The 19,616-nt window shown below is 44.8% G+C and overlaps 1 protein-coding gene across 1 annotated transcript in view; it reads right to left on the reverse strand.

Annotated features, from left to right (window-relative positions):
• The window catches only part of TARS1 (threonyl-tRNA synthetase 1), a 90,515-nt gene extending 77,956 nt beyond the window's left edge, over positions 1-12,559 (reverse strand). Inside the window, exons 1-2 of the mRNA XM_089689454.1 lie at positions 12,402-12,559; positions 2,626-2,706 (exon numbers count right to left, since the gene is read on the reverse strand). Of these exons, the coding sequence (XP_089545580.1) occupies positions 2,626-2,706; positions 12,402-12,449 (129 nt within the window). The 5' untranslated portion in view covers positions 12,450-12,559. The remainder of the gene's footprint in view (positions 1-2,625; positions 2,707-12,401) is intronic.
• Positions 12,560-19,616: the final 7,057 nt, after the last annotated feature.

Below are 19,616 nucleotides of genomic sequence, written 5' to 3' on the forward strand. Positions count from 1 at the left end.
GCCACCTTTGCTGTCACTTTCATTATCAGTCATAGAGACTTCTTTTGTGTGCAAGTAAATCTATTAATCTATGGGACATGTTTACACCTAGGGTACAACTGTATGTGGACTAAATGTTTCTATCGAGATCCAGAAATAACTGCAGGCTTCCGGATTATGGAAATATGTTCCCGACAACTGCTTAACCAGCAAGACATGGCTCAACACGGAGATCAGCCTATGCCAATATTTACTGGACTAGTACAAAATACTTTGTTCTGGCAGCCGTAAAATAAACAGATGATTGTCAGCCCTGATAATGACACAAACAGGAGCAGGAAGGCTCAAGGAGAGAATAATGAGAAGCAAAAAAACATTTATAATGATGAATAATGAATAATAATTGTTTGCTTAACGCATGATAAAAGACAAATGCCCAAAAAACAACGGATTAGCAATAGAATACCATATAATTCATCAGCTTTTGGAGCAGAGCAGGCTGTTTGTCCATCATAATAAGAGTGAACCTGTTAGGAACCTATTGTGGCCCTCTGGCTTTAGTGTTGATCACATCACTGACCCAGGAGTATGCAGGCCAGGGATCTCAGAAGCCAGAAGCCCTGACCTACATATTTGCTCTAGGTCTGGAGAAGGAGACATTGGCAATGATAGCCCTCATTTTTTCTCTTTATATTTCACTCCCTGCCCACCCCTTTTTCTTTCCCCCCTCTGATTGTTGCATAAAAAAAAAATCCCTATCTAAATACCACTTTGCTTCCCTTAAGTGCAGCCTACAGTCGTCTTCTCTTCTGTCTACTTCCTGCTTGGGTCATTCTTTGGTTCCTACTGGAAGTCCAGTGGCAGGGTCCACTCAGGATTGAGAAGTGGACTGATGTTATCCAAGGAGGACTATAGGGAACCAGCAATCTTGGGCTGCATCTCATTGCTGGATTTGTGGTCCCCCACATCCCAAACTGTAAGTGCCGAGAAGACCTGAAGGGGGTACTTAGGGGAGTAAATCCAGCTTGATAAGATGAGGGGGACAAGAAGCCTATTGGAATGTGTTAGAGGTGGTAGGAAAAAATAGTTTCTTCCCTGAGTGGGGGCTTTAACATAAAATCCTGGCAGTCCATACAGTGGATATAAAAATTCTACACACCCCTGTTAAAATGTCAGGTTTCTGTGATGTAAAAAATGAGACAAAGATAAATCATTGCAGAACTTTTTCCACCTTTAATGTGACCTATAAACTGTACAACTCAGTTGAACAACAAACTGAAATCTTTTAGGTGGAGGGAAGTAAAAGCAAAACTAAAATAATATGGTTGCATAAGTGTGCACACCCTTAAACGAATACTTTGTTGAAGAACATTTTGATTTTATTCCAGCACTCAGTCTTTTTAGGTATGAGTCTATCAGCATGGCACATCTTGACTTGGCAATATTTGCCCACTCTTCCTTGCAAAAACACTCCAAATCTGTCAGATTGCGAGGCCATCTTCTGTGCACAGTCCTCTTCAGATCACCCCACAGATTTCCAATCAAATTCAGGTCTAAGCTCTGGCTGGGCCATTCCAAAACTTTAATCTTCTTCTGGTGAAGCCATTCCTTTGTTGATTTGGATGTATGCTTTGGGTCATTGTCAAGATGAAGTTCTTCTTCATGTTCAGCTTTGTAGCAGAAGCCTGAAGGTTTTGTGCCAATATTGACTGGTATTTGGAACTGTTCATAATTCCCTCTACCTTGACTAAGGCCCCAGTTATAGCTGAAGAAAAACAGCCCCAAAGCATGACGCTGTCACCACCATGCTTCACTGTGTGTATGGTGTTCTTTTGGTGATGTGCAGTGTTGTTTTTGCGCCAAACATATCTTTTGGAATTATGGCCATAAAGTTCAACCTTGGTTTCATCAGACCATAACACATTTTCCCACATGTTTTTAGAAGACTTCAAATGTGTTTTTAAGCTGGGCTTGTATGTTTTTCTTCATAAGAAAAGGCTTCTGTCTTGCCACTCTACCCCATAGCCCAGACATATGAAGAATACGGGAGGTTGTTGTCACATGTACCACACAGCCAGTACTTGGCAGATATTCCTGCAGCTCATTTAAATGTTGCTGTAGGCCTCTTGGCAGCCTCCCAGACCAGTTTTCTTCTTTTCATCAAATTTTGGAGGGACATCTAGTTCTTGGTAATGTTATTGTTGCGCCATATCTTCTCCACTTGATGACTGTCTTAATCAGAGGCACTTTAAATAAATAATGGCAGGTGTGTACTGACACCTATTTAACACGATTTTGAATGTGATTTCTTAATTCTGAACACAGCTACATCCCCAGTTATAAGAGGGTGTGTACACTTATGCAACCACTTTATTTGACTTTAAGTTTACTCCCCACCACCCAAAAGATTTCAGTTTGTTTTTCAATTGAGTTGTACAGTTTTTTAGGTCACATTAAAAGGTGGCAGAATTTGTGAAATGACTTATCTAATTGTTTTACATCACAGAAACCTGACATTTTAACAGGGGTGTGTAGACTTTTTATATCCACTGTAAATGCGGCTCTGCAAGCTTAAAACCGAGCAGGAGAAACCTAGAATATTTTTGTTTAAAAAAAAAAAAAATAGATTAAAACTGGAGCTCTTACCTCTGCCCGGCCTCCATCACCAGAACCATCCTTGCCTTTCTTCTTGCCTCCTTCTTTATGCTTCCCTCCTTCTGGATTTGGCTAAAAGTGAAAAAAAAATGAGAATAAAAGTTATTGATGCTAGAGAGCTGACTTGGATATGTATGTTCCAGGAAACCTGCACTACTTTACAAAGTGCAATAACCCCGTACTTTTAACACAATGAACTCTACTAGAACAGATCTCAAATGCAGGTAACCAAAGTTGTTACCAGGAGGGAGTAATAGTAACTGCTGTACTGTAGGTTAGCCAAGCACCTAACCAGCCCAAAAAGGATGGATGGAGACTCCTTTAGCCATACACAGAGCTGATAACTCCTAAAATGGGTGTTCTGTGATTGGAAGATGAGTTTACGAATGAAAGATCTGCCTACACCAGTCACAGACCACTTGGCATAGTGAGAACCTATAGTACAGGTGCTATGAATGGAGCATGGGGTGGAAAGGGTGGGCAGAGTCAGAACTTTTGATTAGTGCCCGTTACAGACACAGCCATTGATATGAACCCCCACAGCACCAAAAAGATAGCCGCTGGGGGGGGTGGTATATCTGAGGGCAGAGGGCTGAGAACTTTCACACTTTGTTGCCGGTAGGTAGCATCTTTGGAGTGGGGGTACAAGGGAAAGACCAATGAATGTGAATGTGTGCATGCTGGAGGAGGGATCCAGAGGAAAGACCAATGTGTGTGGGTGCTGGAGGAGGGATCCAGGGGAAAGACCAATGTGTGTGCTGGAGGAGGGATACAGGGGAAAGACCAATGTGTGTGCGCTGAAGGGGTAATCCAGGGGAAATACCAATGTGCATGCGCTGAAAGAGGGATCCAGGGGAGAGACCAATATGCGTGTGCTGGAAGAGGAATCCAGGGGAGAGACCAATGTGTGCGTGTGCTGGAAGACGGATCCAGGGGAGAGACCAATGTGTGCGTGTGCTGGAGGAGGGATCCAGGGGAGAGACCAATGTGTGCGTGTGCTGGAGGAGGGATCCAGGGGAGAGACCAATGTGTGCGTGTGCTGGAGGAGGGATCCAGGGGAGAGACCAATGTGTGCGTGTGCTGAAGGAGGGATCCAGGGGAGAGACCCATGTGTGCGTGTGCTTGAGGAGGGATCCAGGGGAGAGACCCATGTGTGCGTGTGCTGGAGGAGGGATCCAGGGGAGAGACCCATGTGTGCGTGTGCTGGAGGAGGGATCCAGGGGAGAGACCCATGTATGCGTGTGCTGGAGGAGGGATCCAGGGGAGAGACCCATGTGTGCGTGTGCTGGAGGAGGGATCCAGGGGAGAGACCCATGTGTGCGTGTGCTGGAGGAGGGATCCAGGAGAAAGTGCAATGTGCGTGTGCTGGAGGAGGGATCCAGGGGAGAGACCAATGTGCGTGTGCTGAAGGAGGGATCCAGGGGAGAGACCAATGTGCGTGTGCTGGGAGGAGGGATCCAGGGGACAGACCCATGTGTGCGTATGCTGGAGGAGGGATCCAGGGGAAAAAGCAATGTGCTGTGTGCTGGAAGAGGGATCCAGGGGAAAAAGCAATGTGATATGTGCTGGAGGAGGGATCCAGGGGAAAGACCAATGCGCGTGTGCTGGAGGAGGGATCCAGGGGAAAGACCAATGTGTGTGCTGGAGGAGGGATACAGGGGAAAGACCAATGTGTGTGTGCTGGAGGAGGGATACAAGAGAGAGACCAATGTGAAGGATTCAGGGGAAAGAGCAATGTGTGTGATGGTGATGTGATGTCAATGGTGAAAAACCAATGTGTGTGCTGGATGTGTTGCGTCACTGGAGGAGGACCAGATAGAGGTTGATTTGCACAGTGGCAAAGTGAAAGTAAAACCTAGAAATTACATAATAAAGGATAGCATATAATATGGTGTCTAACAATAGAGTTGCCCCTTTAATATTTACAAAAACTGACAGGTTCAAGTGTATCTAAAAATAATGGTCTGTGTTGTGCCATGGTCCCAAAGTAGGTACAAACTAGTACCGAAAAAAATAAAAAATAAAAAAAATAAGAGGACATGGGGTGAATGACATTTTGAACCCAGCACAGAAAGAAACTCCTGTGTGCAATGAAAGTGACGTGAGATGTTTTCATACAAAAGGTTAGAAGTGAACTGGAAAATTAAACAGCTGAAAGAACAATGGGGTAAGAGTAAATAGTAACAAAAAAAAACTAACAAGAACCTCACAGAATCAACAGGAAGTGAATGAGCCGAGTTCAGCCTTTCCATGTAATATTCTGCAGTGTAGGGATGCATAGGGCAGTTGTTGTAAAGATGCATGGGACGAGGTAGCCGTCCGATCCAGGTGGGTACAACATGCTGTGGCATATGTCAACATGTGAAGGACCTTTCTCAGTTTCATATTTTACTCTGTAGAGAGTTGGAAGGCCTATTGGAGATTGGAATGATGAAGGGGAGATTGTTTCAGGGTGAGCATAAAGAACACGTGAACTGACGCATGAAGCATAATTTCACAATGTTCAAAGATCAGGTCTCTATATGGATGCAACTTGTCAGAACTGATTTTAATAATATGTTCTATATAGTCCTCTAAAAGTACTGTGCCCATTGGGTTGAGATCTGGGCTGTACAAATCCCAAAAGTCTGACAGCCAGTAGACTCAACCCAACATCCCCCCCCCCCCCAAAAAAAAAAAAACAAAACAAAAAAAAACACTGAAGTCAATGCCTAACCATTTACCCCCAAAAGTGAAGGCAAAATTAAATAAAGGGAACATCCCTTTAATCCCTTCATTGTCACTGACATATGGCATTGGTTGGCAGAAAGGGGCTTTTACTGCATGTAAGAACCCACAGCCAGCAACTGGATTCGGCTGTCACTTTTCTCGTCTACTGCGGATAGGGAAGATGTTAATGGAGCGAGTTAATATTGTGTGAAATAAAAAAATTGGAACTACCACCATTTTATTCTCCAGGGTCTCTGCATTCAGAAAATGTATACGTGTTTGGGAGGTTGGAAGAAATCTTTAGGCCCCAAATTATTTTTCAAACGCATGCAAAAACAGTTCTGGCAGTAAAAAGGTTAAAAGACACTGCAAGTATAAAGTCATGTTGTAGGGAGGCAACAAATAGCATTTTTGTGGACTGAGTGGTGTCAGCCCTGCCCAGAGTCTTTTGCTAAACTACTCACAAATTCCCACCCTCAGATCTTCATAACATAAAAGGATAATCATTTTGTAACCTAAAATAAGAACTAGGAGGGCCATTTTAGATACCACAGAAGGATTAAAAAAAAAAAAAAGAGAAAAAAAAAAAAGAGAAAAAAAAAAAAAAGACACTGGACCACTCTGAATTTTGTTGTACTTTTTAGCACTTATTAAACAGATGTAACAAAATGCTTTCAATGACATGTTTAACAGATTAAAAGGAAGCAAATAAAAGACGTTCATTCTTAAGCTTCACATTTACTTTAAAGACCAACCCATAGTCTTATCATAGCAGTTGGTCTTGAGTCTAATGGACAGCTACAGCTAACCAAACAAAAGTCACCGATAATATTTTAGTCTTTTAATTTTTGGTACATGTCACTCCTGGGGATCATACCATCATCTGGGTTAATGTCACCATCTGGGTTACACGTCGCTCCAGGGGACTGCGTCATCATCTGTGGTACGAAACACTCGTGGGGACCGTGTCATAATCTGGGTTACACGTCACTCTTGGAGATCATGTCACCAGCTGGGTTACACGTCACTCCTGGGGACCATTTCATCATCTGGGTAACATGTCACTCCTGGGAATTATGTCATCATCTGGGTGACACGTCACTCTTGGGGTCCGTGTCATTATCTGGATTACATGTCACTCCTGGGGACCGTGTCATCATCTAGGTTACACGTCACTGCTGGGAAACCATGTCATCATTTGGGTTCCAATTCACTCCTGGGAATTATGTCATCATCTGGGTTACACGTCACTCCTGGGGACCATACCATCATCTTGATTACACGTAACTCCTGGGGACCAGGGTCACCATCTGGGTTACGTGTCATCATTTGGGTTACACGTCACTCCTGGGGGGAGGACCATGTCATCATCTGGGTTACAAGTCACTCCTGGGAATTATGTCATCATCTGGGTTACAAGTCACTCCAGGGAATTATGTCATCATCTGGGTTACACATCACTCCTGGGGAACATACTATCATCTTGGTTAAGCGTCACTCCTAGGGACCATGTCATCATCTGGGTTACGTATCATCATTTGGGTTACACGTCACTCCTGAGGGGAGGACCATGTCATCATCTGGGTTACATGTCACTCCTGGAAATCATGTGATCCTTTGGGTTACTGCAGGACACAGACGTGCTAGATGTAATAAGCCCTTGCAGAGCTTTAATCAGTGTTATAAAATTTGAAACATGGCCACAAGGGTCTGTAATCAGGAAAACAGACTAATACAAATGTAAAAAAAAAAACACCTGCTCTATACATTACCTAAATTACACTAACCTAATCAATTTATAGAAAAAAAAATGCACAACACATAGGAGAGTGTGACATTTGTAGAGTTCCACGAAACATGTGCTATAACATTTATTAATAATATTTATGCTAACCCACTTATGCAGGCCATAGATGGGGAGAAAACTGGCCGATTTCTCTTTAAAAAAAACGAAAAATCGGTCGTTCAATCGGCCGACGTTACCAGGAACAGTTTAAAAAAAAAAAAAAAAAAAAAAAAAAAAAAAAAAAACGGCCGATTTTCATCCCATCTACAGCCGGCAAAACGTGTCTCTGCAGAGAGCTCCGCTATTTCTTTGACAGTTCTTTGACATTTATAGCAGATGCAACATTGTATCTATTTGTATCCATTTCGGATACAGATGTTTTTATTCGGAAACAAATAGATACAATGTTGCAGCCGCTATAAATGTCAAAGAACTGTCATGTCCTCTGCAGGGACACTTTTTGCCGGACTGGAATTCTTCTTCTTCATCCTCTTCTTCTTCATCCTCTTCTTCTTCTTTTTGTCTTCCTCTTGCAGGTCACTGCTCATGCGCAGATTTTTTATCGGTAAAAAGATTGCTGCGAAAATCGGCCGATCGGCAAAATCGGACAATTTTTTTCAAACTTTACCGATAAAAAAAATCTGACAAAATACCGAAAAACGGCCGACCTATTAACCCACTAACAATCCGAAAATCGGCCGATTTTTGACCCATCTATGGCCTGCATAAGGCTATGTTCAGACGTGTGGCTGTCATTGCTGCATGTCTGGTAGATCACTTTTCTCAGGTGTTTGACTCGTGGTGAGGGCACGATACATCACCACACCAATGCTCCACAGCAGCCTGCAATGAAGGGCGGATGCGGTGCGGCCCCATTCACTTGAACTACTTACCGAACTTAGCATCACAACAAGTGTACACCCCTGTTCAGATGCTTAAGCAGCTTAACACAGACCTTCACTCAACAGTGAAAGTACCGCTCATCCTCCTCCCCACCCAAATACATTTTAAGGTTTTGGGTTTTTTTTTTACCTAGACAGGTACCAGCTCCCACTTCCTTAATGTTTGCCTAGGCAAGAATGATGTTGCTCATCCCATGCCCTCTTTCCTGCTTACAGCCTATTGGGACACGTCCCAGGTTTTATTGTCAAAGCTTAACTGTACACGCTTAAGTCAGAAGCTAATTGGGTATATGGGTGTAACATGAAACGCTGTATAAAGAGTGGAGCATGCTTATAACACACACTATATTGCCAAAAGTATCGGGCCAGCCCTCCAAATCGTTCAATTCAGGTGTTCCAATCACCTCCAAAGCCACAGGTGTATAAAATCAAGTACCTAGGCATGCAGACTGCTTCTACAAACATTTGTGAAAGAATGGGTCGCTCTCAGGAGCTCAGTGACTCCAAGCATGGTACCATGGTAGGTTGCCACCTGTGCAATAAGTCCATCTGTGACATTTCCTGGCTACTAAATATTCCACGCTCAACTGTTAGTGGAATTATAACAAAGTGGAAGCAACTGGGAACAACAGCAACTCAGCCACCAAGTGGTAGGCCACATAAAATGACAGAGCGGGGTCAGCACATGCTGAAGCGCACAGTGCGCAGAAGTCACCAACTGTCTGCAGAGTCAATCGCTAAAGACCTCTAAACTTCATGTGGCCTTCAGATTAGCACAACAACAGTGCGTAGAGAGCTTCATGGAATGAGTTTCCATGGCCGAGCAGCTACATCCAAGCCTTACATCACCAAGTGCAATGCAAAGCATCAGATGCAACGGTGTAAAGCACGCCGCCACTAAACTCTAGAGCAGTGGAGGTGTATTCTCTGGAGTGATGAATCATGCTTCTCTGTTTGGCAATCCGATGGATGTGTCTGGGTTTAGCAGTTGCCAGGAGAACAGTACTTGCCTGACTGCATTGTGCCAAGTGTAATGTTTGGTGGAGGGGGGATTATGGTGTGGGGATGTTTTTCAGGTGTTAGGCTTGGCCCCCTAGTTCCAGTGAAGGGAAATCAGCATACCAAGGCATTTTGGACAATTTCATGCTCCCAACTTTGTGGGAACTGTTTGGGGATGGCCCCTTACGGTTCCAACACGACAGTGCACAAAACAAGGTCCATAAAAACATGGATGAGCAAATTTGGGGTGGAAGAACTTGACTGTCCTGCACAGAGTCCTGACCTCAACCCGATAGAACACCTTTGGGATAAATTAGAGCGGAAGCTGAAAGCCAGGCCTTCTCATCCGACATCAGTGTCTGACCTCATAAATGTGCTTCTGGAAGAATGGTCAAACCTTCCCATAGACACCCTCCTAAACCTTGTGGACGGCCTTCCCAGAAGAGCTGAAGCTGTTATAGCTGCAAAGGGCGGGGCCAACTCAATATTGAACCCTACGACCTAAGACTGGGATGCCATTAAAGTTCATGTGCGGGTAAAGGCAGGCCGACCAATACTTTTGGCAATATATTGTATTTAAATTTGACACTATGGGATTGATTTACTAAAATTGGTGCACACAAAATCCAGTGAAGCTGTGCATATTAACCAATCAGCTTCCAGGTTTCATTGTTCAAGCTTTACTGAACAAGCTGAAGTCAGAAGCTGATTGGTTAATATGCACAGCTGCACTAGATTCTGTGTGTACCAATTTTAGTAAATCAACCTCAGTGTCACATTTAAATATGTTAAACGCATACTCCACCCTTTATACGGCATCTCATGTTACACCCATATACCCAGTCTGTATGTAGGGTGTAACATGAAACATGGCCACAGAACAGACTTCCAGCAGAGGTAGTGAGTCAGGCAACAGTAAGAAGTTTCAAAGCGTATCTAAACCCAAGAACGAAAATTGCTTGTGTGGCACCTTATAGGTCCTTGGATATGGTGGCTGCATTAGTTTTTTTCTACACATATATATATATATATATATATACACACACACTCTATCTCCCAGAAGTGAGTCCACAGCTCAATTACCAGTAAGGGTGCTACCCCCTGAAAAATGAATCTCTTTTCAGAGGCTTTTTGACATATCGTCTCCTCAACATCTGCTCTAACCTTAAAGTGTTACTAAACCCCGGACCCCGCACCCGCTAGGTCCGCTCTCCCCGGACCCCGCACCCGCTAGGTCCGCTCTCCCCGGACCCCGCACCCGCTAGGTCCGCTCTCCCCGGACCCCGCACCCGCTAGGTCCGCTCTCCCCGGACCGCGCACCCGCTAGGTCCGCTCTCCCCGGACCGCGCACCCGCTAGGTCCGCTCTCCCCGGACCGCGCACCCGCTAGGTCCGCTCTCCCCGGACCGCGCACCCGCTAGGTCCGCTCTCCCCGGACCGCGCACCCGCTAGGTCCGCTCTCCCCGGACCGCGCACCCGCTAATCCGGTCTCCCCGGACCCCGCATCCGCTAGATCCGGTCTCCCTGGACCCCGCATCCGCTAGATCCGGTCTCCCCGGACCCCGCAGCTTGTAGGAGGAGTTTTCTTTCTGCTCTAGGAGGATGCAGAACCCCTGACCTCTGTCTGGACAGTGCAGATTGGCCCTGTGCTGATCACATGCACTCTCCCAAGAAAAATAAAATCTCTCTAGCAATACACACCAAACTGAGCATGTGCAGAGTGACTCCACACAATATGTCTTATCAGGAGAGAAGAGATGGTCGCTTGAAAAAGGGGAACAGAGAAGACAGGATCAAAGGGCCTTTTTACACAATGCAGAGGATTAACCCCTTAGGTTGCACAGTGAGTATAACAAGCATGCTTTACTGCATATACAGACTGATTTTACTGTTGTGGGTTTAGTAACACTTTACAAACACTGCCCCACCATGCTGCAACCGTGTGCACTGCACGCATATATGGCGCAGCATCATTCAGTTAAATAGGTTTCAATCGGTGGTGATACTGTTCATCCCTTGTGATAACAATAAAGTTGAACCAAAAAATAAGGTACAAATACAGTGTAAAAAAAAAAAAAAAGGTAGAATAAAAAAAATTAAAGGTTTTAAAAATGTAAAAGAGCCCCAACTGTGCTTAGGTGCAAACACACGTGTCAGTCTCACATGCATATGTAATCAGTGATTGCATCACACATGAGGTACCACTGCGAACAGAAGGATACTTTCACACGGCTCTGTATGAAAAATGCATAAAACCGCATACGCATTTTTGCCGCGTTGTTCCAGCATTTTGCTAAATTTAACGCAATGCATTACGGTTTTGATGCGTTTGCGTTGCATTTTCTCCATATCACTTCTCACTATTCTAATGCGATTTTCATGGGATTTCCAGTGCGACTAGTTAGGCGACTTTAAAGTTCAGTGCGATTTTAGCCCCATAGACTTCTATGTTATTGTACAGAAGTCGCATCAGCATAGATAAGAAACATTCCTATGTGACTTCGATGGATCAGGGTTTTCTGTTTATCCCATCATCTCTCCACCCTCATCCTTTCTGCCCAAAACCTAGGATCACCCTGGAGCGGCTTTTATTCTTCCATCGATCAATCATCGTTCGAAAAACGGGAACGATAGAAGGATCAAATAATCGAAGGAAAGATAAATTGCAGCAAGGGTCGATTGATCGCAGGAAGGGCTGGCCGGTCGAGAGGAGGGTCGGCCAGCCGGTTGAGAGGAGGGTGGGTCGGTCAGTTGAAGGTTGGGTCGGCCCGGCCCTTCGAAGGGAGGGTCGGCCCGGCCGAGCGTCGGCTGGGTTGGTAGGCAGGGCCCAGCCGGTCGAAGGGCGGGTCGGCCTGGCCGGGCAAAGAGAGGGTCGGCCGGCCGGCTGGCCAACTGGTGGAAAGGGCAATAATTCTAGGGCCAATCCTCCTGTGTAACTCCAGACTGGTAACCTGTACAGACTGCTATCATGTCACCTATAGATGAGTTACTTTGTTGCCATTCCACAGGTGTACACAATTTTATAGCCTGGCATGTTAGGTATCCAGTTACTCGGTGTAACATCACCTTTTTTTATTGTCCCAGATAATTGGGTGTTATATTGTGTTTTTGTGCATTAAAATTAATTCATTTTTTTTTTTAAACTGCGTTTGGAAAATCGCAGCGCTCACCATTTTATTTTCTAGGGCCTCAGCTTAACATATATATCATGTTTGGGGGCTCCGATGCAGATTTGGGATCCGCACAGATCTATAATCAGACAACGATGTGACTGATGCTGGGAGTATTGGGGTGTACAGGGGGCACAGACCACTCAGTGCACTATGAATGGGGGGGGATCTGAGCCATGTGACACCGCCAGCGCTCACCCACCTTGCTAACACTCATCTTCTCCATCTGTGCCGCCACGTTCTCCGACATCCCGATCACTCCGACCTCCTCCGCGCCCGGCAACTGCAGCAGCTGATGCAACCGGCTAAAAAGATAGTGACAACCCAACAGGGGACTTTCATCAGAGACACGCCCAGAGCGAAGCAAACGACCAATCACGGAAAGCAGAGTACTACTTCCCCGCCCACAAACAGAGAGGCTTGTGCCCGGCCAGCCAATCACAGCGCAGTGTAAGTTAGGTTGGGCTGCACCAGATCATTCAGTGAGGAGTCCGGTTCCTCCACCTCTAGGCAGTGTCATGTGCGAGCGACGTGGACGCGTTGCGTCATCCCAGCATGGACGACGTAACTGGCGTACGTCGGTGTATGAGGAATGGCTGGTTAGTGGCGTTTCCTGGCACCTCATTTCCGGTTCTCCTTTCCTTTTACTATGACTTCCTGGCTGCTGGGTGTGTTTGTTCTATAGCTTCCCTGCAGCTTCACCATACCAGGTTATCCAATGCTGAGAGCCGGCAGCCGAGTAGCACTGCGATAGTAATTAGCAGTCAGTGTGGTTTGCTTTAACCACTTGCCCTCCAGAGGATTTCCCCCCCCTTTCCAGGCCATTTTTTGTGATACTGCGCTGCGTTACTTTAACTGGCAATTGTGCGGTCATGCAACGCTGCACCCAAATTAAATTTCTGTACTTTTTTCCCACGAATTGAGCTTTCTTTCTGTGGGATTTGATCACCTCTGCGGTTTTTATTTTTTGCGCTGTAAACAAAAAAGAACGACAATTTGGAAAAAAAAAATATTTTTTTTTAGCCTATTAACTGCTTCAATCCCGGCCGCTTTTACCCCCTTCCTGTTCAGGCCAATGTTCAGCATTCAGCGCTCTTGCACTTTGAATGACAATTACTCAGTCATGCTGCACTGTGCCTCAACAAACATTGTATCATTTTTTTCACAGAGATAGAGCTTTATTTCGGTGGTACTTAATCATTACTGGGGTTTTTATTTTTTGCGAAATAGGCAAAAGTGAGAATTAAGAAAAAAAAACAACGTTTTTTTAATTTCTATTAAAACATTTTGCTAATAAGTAAATTTTCTTCATAAATTTAGGCCGAAAGTTTTTTTTTATTGTTACATTTCTTCAGTAAAAATAACCCAAATCAGTATATTATTTACCCTCGGTTCACATCTCTGCGGCCGCGCGGGCCGTGTTTTGCACAGCCATGAGAGCCCATTCATTTGAATGGACTCCCGTGCCTGTGACACGCAGGGAAGAAGTCCCTGCACTTTTGAAAACGCAGCCCGCACAGGAACCTTGGTTCCCAGTACGGTTGCGTTTTCTACTGCGGGCAGCGTGCCATTAGAACTAATGGCACCCACCCGCGGGTCCGCATTTCTCTGTGCAAGTATTGTGGCTGCACGGATTTTTGTGTGGATCTGCAGCCACACCACCCGCACATATCTGAACCTAGCTTTAGGCTGGCCATACATTATACAATTTTCTTGAAAATTTTGCTTTAGATTTACCAAAAACCATATAATATGAGGTCAAACCTAAACAACACTTTCAATTGTATCCAATTAGGCATGTCCTTGCACTACATAGTTGAAGGTAAATCTAAAGGAAATTGGACATAAAATTGTATAGTGTATGGCCAGCCTTATGCAGGCCATAGATGGGTCGAAAACCGGCCGTTTTTTTAACAAAAGTCGGTTGTTCAATAGGCCGACGTTACCACCAACGGTAAAAAAAATCGGCCGATTTTCGTCCCGTCTACGGCCGCCATTTAATTACTTCTGTCCCTGCAGAGAGCTCCGCTAATATATTTGACATTAAAAAGTATAGCGGTTGCAACATTGTATCTATTTGTATCCATTTCGGATATAGATGGTTTTATTCAGATACAAATAGATACAATGTTGCAACCGCAATACTTTTTAATGTCAAATATAATAGCAGACTGGAATTCTTCTTCTTCTTCCTCTTTCTCTTCCTCTTCTTCTTCCTCTTCCTCTTCTTCCTCCTCCTCCTCTTCCTCTTCTCTCATGTGCAGATATTTTATCAGTAAAAAGATCGGCCGATTTGCCCATCATTGCCGCAAAAATCAGCCAATTTTTTCCAACTTTACCTATAAAAAATGTGCCAAAATCCCAAAAAACGGCCGACCTATTAATCCACCTAGATCCATCTATGGCCTGCATTAGTCTGTGTGAAAGTTATAGAGTCTACAAGCTGTGGTACCAATCACTGAAAACTGATCACACCTGGTGTACTGACAGCCTATATAATGTCTTTAGGCACTAACATGCTAGAAAAGTACAAATATCCCCCAAATGACCCCTTTTTGGAAAGGTCCAAGCTTATTAGTAAGAAGCATGGTGAATTTTTTGAAAATGTCATTTTTTCAATTGTTGGGAAAATTAAGAAATTATTTATTTTTTTAACAAAATTGTCATATTAACAAGTTATCTCTCAAACACGGCATATGCATACATGCAATTACACCTGAAAACATGTTCTGCTACTCCTCCTGAGTATGACAATACCACATGTGTGAGACTTGTCCACAGCCTGGCTGCATACAGAGGCCCAACATCCAAGTAGCACCTTCAGGCATTCTAGAGGCATAAATTAGACTTTTAATTTCCTGACTACCTAACACATTTTTTACGGCCCTGGAGCACCAGGACAATGGAATTACCCACAAAATTACCCCATTTTGGAAATCAAACACCCCAATGTATATTCTATGAGGCATAATGAGTCTGGAACGTGTCATTTTTTTCTACAAGTTTTTGAAAAATGTGGAAAGAAAATGAAAACTGTTTTTTTTTTACACAAATTTGTCAATTTATTAGGAGCACCAGGACAATGTAATTACCCACAAAAAAACCCCATTTTGGAAAGCAAACACCCCAATGTATATTCTATGAGGCATAATGAGACTATTGAATATGTCATTTTTTTTCCACAAGTTTTTGAAAAATGTGGAAAGAAAATGAAAACATTTTTTTTTACACAAAGTTGTCCATTTATAAGATATTTATAACATATAGCATGTACATACCAAGAATTACACCCCCAAATACATTCTGCTACTTGTCCTGAGTATGACAATACCACATGTATGAGACTTTTACACAGCCCAGCCACATACAGAGGCCCAACATCCAAGTATCACCATCAGGCGTACTAGGGGCATAAATTACACATCTAATTTCCTGACTACCTATCACATTTCGGAAGGCCCTGGAGCACCAGGACAATGGAATTACCCACAAAATGACCCCATTTTGGAAAGCAAACACCCCATATATATTCTAAGAGGCATAATGAGACTTGAACGTGTCATTTTTTTCCACAAGTTTTTCAAAAATTTGGAAAGAAAGTGAAAACATTTTTTTACAAAAAGTTGTCAATTTATAAGATATTTCTAAAAACACAGCATGGACATAGCAAGAATCACACCCCTAAATACATTCTGCTACTCCTCCTGAGTATGGGGATACCACATGCAGGAGACTTTTTCACAGCCTAGCTAAACAAAGGGTAAACAGAAGATTACCTGTGGTTGTAGTAGAGAAGTTGTCTACAGGGGACAGCAGTGGGCCAGGTAGCGATAGCCAAACGAATAGTCCAGGCAGCAGGCAGGAACATAGTCCAAAAAAGTCCTGGATCATTACAGGCAGCAGGCAGAAATATGGTCAGCACAGCCAAAGTACTAGTTCAGGTAGCAGGCAAGAACACGGTCCATAAAAACTCCTGGGCCATTACAGGCAGCAGGTAGAGATATGGTCAGCACAGCCAAAGTACTAGTTCAGGTAGTAGGCAAGAACACGGTCCATAAAAACTCCTGGGCCATTACGAGCAGCAGGCAGAGATATGGCCAGCACAGCCAAAGAGCTGGTTCAGGTAGCAGGCAAGAACATAGTCCATAAAAACTCCTGGGTCATTACAGGCAGCAAGCAGAGATATGGTCAGCACAGCCAATGTACTAGTTCAGGTAGCAGGCAAGAACATGGTCTATAAAAAGTCCTGAGTCATTACAGACAGCAGGCAGAGATATGGTCAGCACAGTATTAGTCCAGGCAGCAGGAAAGAACATCAGGCTTAGGGCCTCGGTCAGGTAAGACCTGGCTGCAGGGGTAGAGGCTTCTTCCCACCCAATCTCTTCGAAGCTTCCGGACCCTGATCCAGGAATTACAAAACCCGGTGAAAACCAAAAACTGTTTTTCTCTGCTCTGAAGCCCCTCACATATATGAGACCCCTGTGTTATCTTGCATCCCACTACTACAGTAGCAGGGAAAAAGATCAGTTCAAGCAGCAGGCAAAAAACATGGTCGATTAACAGGCCAAGGTCAGTGCAGGTGGAAGACAGAAACATAGTTTAGAAACAATCCAGACGGCAGGCAAAAGTATTGTCGGTAAACAGGCCAGGGTCAGTTAACGTGGAAGGCAAAGCCATGGTCAGTCAAGGCAGCAGGCAAATGATTAGCATGGATTTTAGTAACTGGGAAATGGCAGGCTGTTACAAAACAAGGGGATCTAATATTTTAGTGATGTGATAACATTGGAAGCAGTTTCTGATGCATAGGCCTGGTTGGGAGGAACATTGTGGACAACACTGGTGTCTTTCCTAACTCCTCTTCTGCCGCATACCCAACATTTTTTTTGGCGTCTTCCTGATTCTGTGGGTGGAATGTTTTCTGGAAAATGACGCTCATGAAGTCTGCTCACACAATCAGAGCGAATGTTTTCTGGGGGGGATCCTTGCTGGTAGATCAGGGCAGTGATAATTTCTTCTATATATTTGAAGAAGGTGGTGCGTCTTTCTGTTGACTTTTGATAGATGACAAATGCATTGTAAATGGCCAAATGGATAAAATAAATTGCTGCTTTTTTATACCAGAAGAGGGACTTTCTTGTAGACAAATAGCATCTGGTCATTTAAATCCTCCTCCCCCCCATGAACCGATTATAATCGTGGATACATTCAGGTTTTTGGATGGGACCGCATCTTCCATGAATTTCCACCGAAGTGTCATTGTGGATGGTGGACCGGATGTAAACATCTCTCTTATCCCTCCACTTCATGGCCAACTCTTCCTCGTTTCTCAGACTTGCGGATTCTCCCCTTTGTAGCCTTCTGGTTACTAAACTTTGCGGGAAGCCCTTTCTATTTTTTCGGGTGGTGCCACAGGCTAAGGTTTTCTCACGGTACAGATGCCGGAAAAGGGTCAGACTGGTATAATAGTTATCAAGGTAGATATGATAACCTTTTCGGAACAGTGGGAATGCCAGGTCCCAAACAATTTTGCCACTTGTGCCATTGTAGGTTGGGCATTCAGGGGGCTGGAGCTGGGAATCCGTAGCTCTTTTGCAGAGCTTGTTCAGCTTCAATCCATACCTGGCCCTTTTACTGGGGATGTATTGCTTGTATCCCAGCCAGCCAGTGCAGTGGACAAGGGATTCATCCACACAAATTTATTGCTCAGGGACATAAGGTTCTGCAAATCAGGAATCACATGATAAGATCATAGCGTGACTGGGATATTACAGCAGAATAGATGGGCATATGATGGATGGGGTTGGTGGACCAGTAGGCATGCAGTTTTTTTTTGTAAGCCCTATGTTAAACGTAAGGCCCAAAAACAATTTGAACTCTTCCACCGTGAGATGTATCCATAGAAAAGGACGGGCGTAGGATGTACTGGGATTATTATCATTATACTGTGGAGCAAAGAGGTTTGTTTGGTCCACAATCTATTGCGGTAAATCGGCAGGGAAAAACAAATAAAAAAAATCAATTTCAGAAAAATGTTCAGTATTGGTCTGCACACCTGGCTGTTCAGTGAAAGGTGGGATTGAAGCTGAACCTGAGCTGGAAGGCAGCCATAAAGGGTTTGCCAGGGTGTCAGGAAGATATGTTTGGGCCCTAATTCTTGGGGTCTGGTGGGGTGCTGCGGTGCTGATACTGGGCCTTTCATCCTGGGATCTAGCGCAATTGGTGTCTGCTGATTGACCATTGGGGTGTATGGTGCTGCTTGTGGTTGCCTGCTCTTCAGAGTGCCATATCCTTTTAGGAGGGACTGCTTCCACCTCTGATTCGGTCACTGACCCAATACTTTCTACTGGCTCGTATTCTGAATCGGATGGTGAGAGCTCCCCTCAGCTCTCATCCAACATGCTGAGGATTTTGAGCGCCTCCTCACTAGTAAAATATTTTTTGGACATTGCGGCTCTGGTGATTGTGGCTGTATGAGGGGTAAACTGCTGATGGGTGGCTATGATGGGTACACTGCTGATGGGCAGCAGTTGTGTTGACTCTGTGACAAGTATACTGATTGGGGTGCACTGATGGCTGTGGTGACAGGTACACCGATGGGCTGCACTGATAAATGCACTGACAGGTACACTGATGGATGCTTTGATGGGCTGCACTGACAAGTATACTGATGGGCTGCACTGACAGATCCATTGATGGGCTGTGCACTGATGGGCTGCACTGACAGATCCACTGATGGGGATGTGTACTGATGGGCTGCACGGACAGATCCACTGATGGGGGCACTGACAGATCCACTGATGGGGGCACTGACAGATGCACTGATGGGCTGTGTACTGATGGGCTGCACTGACAGATGCACTGATGGACTACACTGACAGATCCACTGATGGCAGCACTGACAGATCCACTGATGGCAGCACTGACAGATCCACTGATGGCAGCACTGACAGATCCACTGATGGGCTGTGTACTGATGGGCTGCACTGACAGATCCACTGATGGCGGCACTGACAGATCCACTGATGGTGGCACTGACAGATCCACTGATGGCTGCACTGACAGATCCACTGATGGGTCCACTGACAGATCCACTGATGGGCTGATCTGACAGATCCACTGGTGGCACTGACAGGGACTCTTTATTAGGCGCGGTGTGGTGCACAGTAGTGAATGGGTTTGAAAAACTCACTGTTCCTAGGTTCACCTCCTCACACTAGATCGGTGACAGCACTGACAGATCCACTGATGGCAGCACTGACAGATGCACTGATGGTGGCACTGACAGATCCACTGATGGGCTGCACTGACAGATCCACTGATGGCGGCACTGACAGATCCACTGATGGCGGCACTGACAGATCCACTGATGGCTGCACTGACAGATCCACTGATGGGCTGATCTGACAGATCCACTGGT

The sequence above is a fragment of the Staurois parvus genome, unplaced genomic scaffold (genome assembly GCF_062004578.1).
Source record: "Staurois parvus isolate SC_StPar_1 unplaced genomic scaffold, SC_StPar_1.0 ptg000475l, whole genome shotgun sequence".
NCBI classification, from domain to species: domain Eukaryota; kingdom Metazoa; phylum Chordata; class Amphibia; order Anura; family Ranidae; genus Staurois; species Staurois parvus.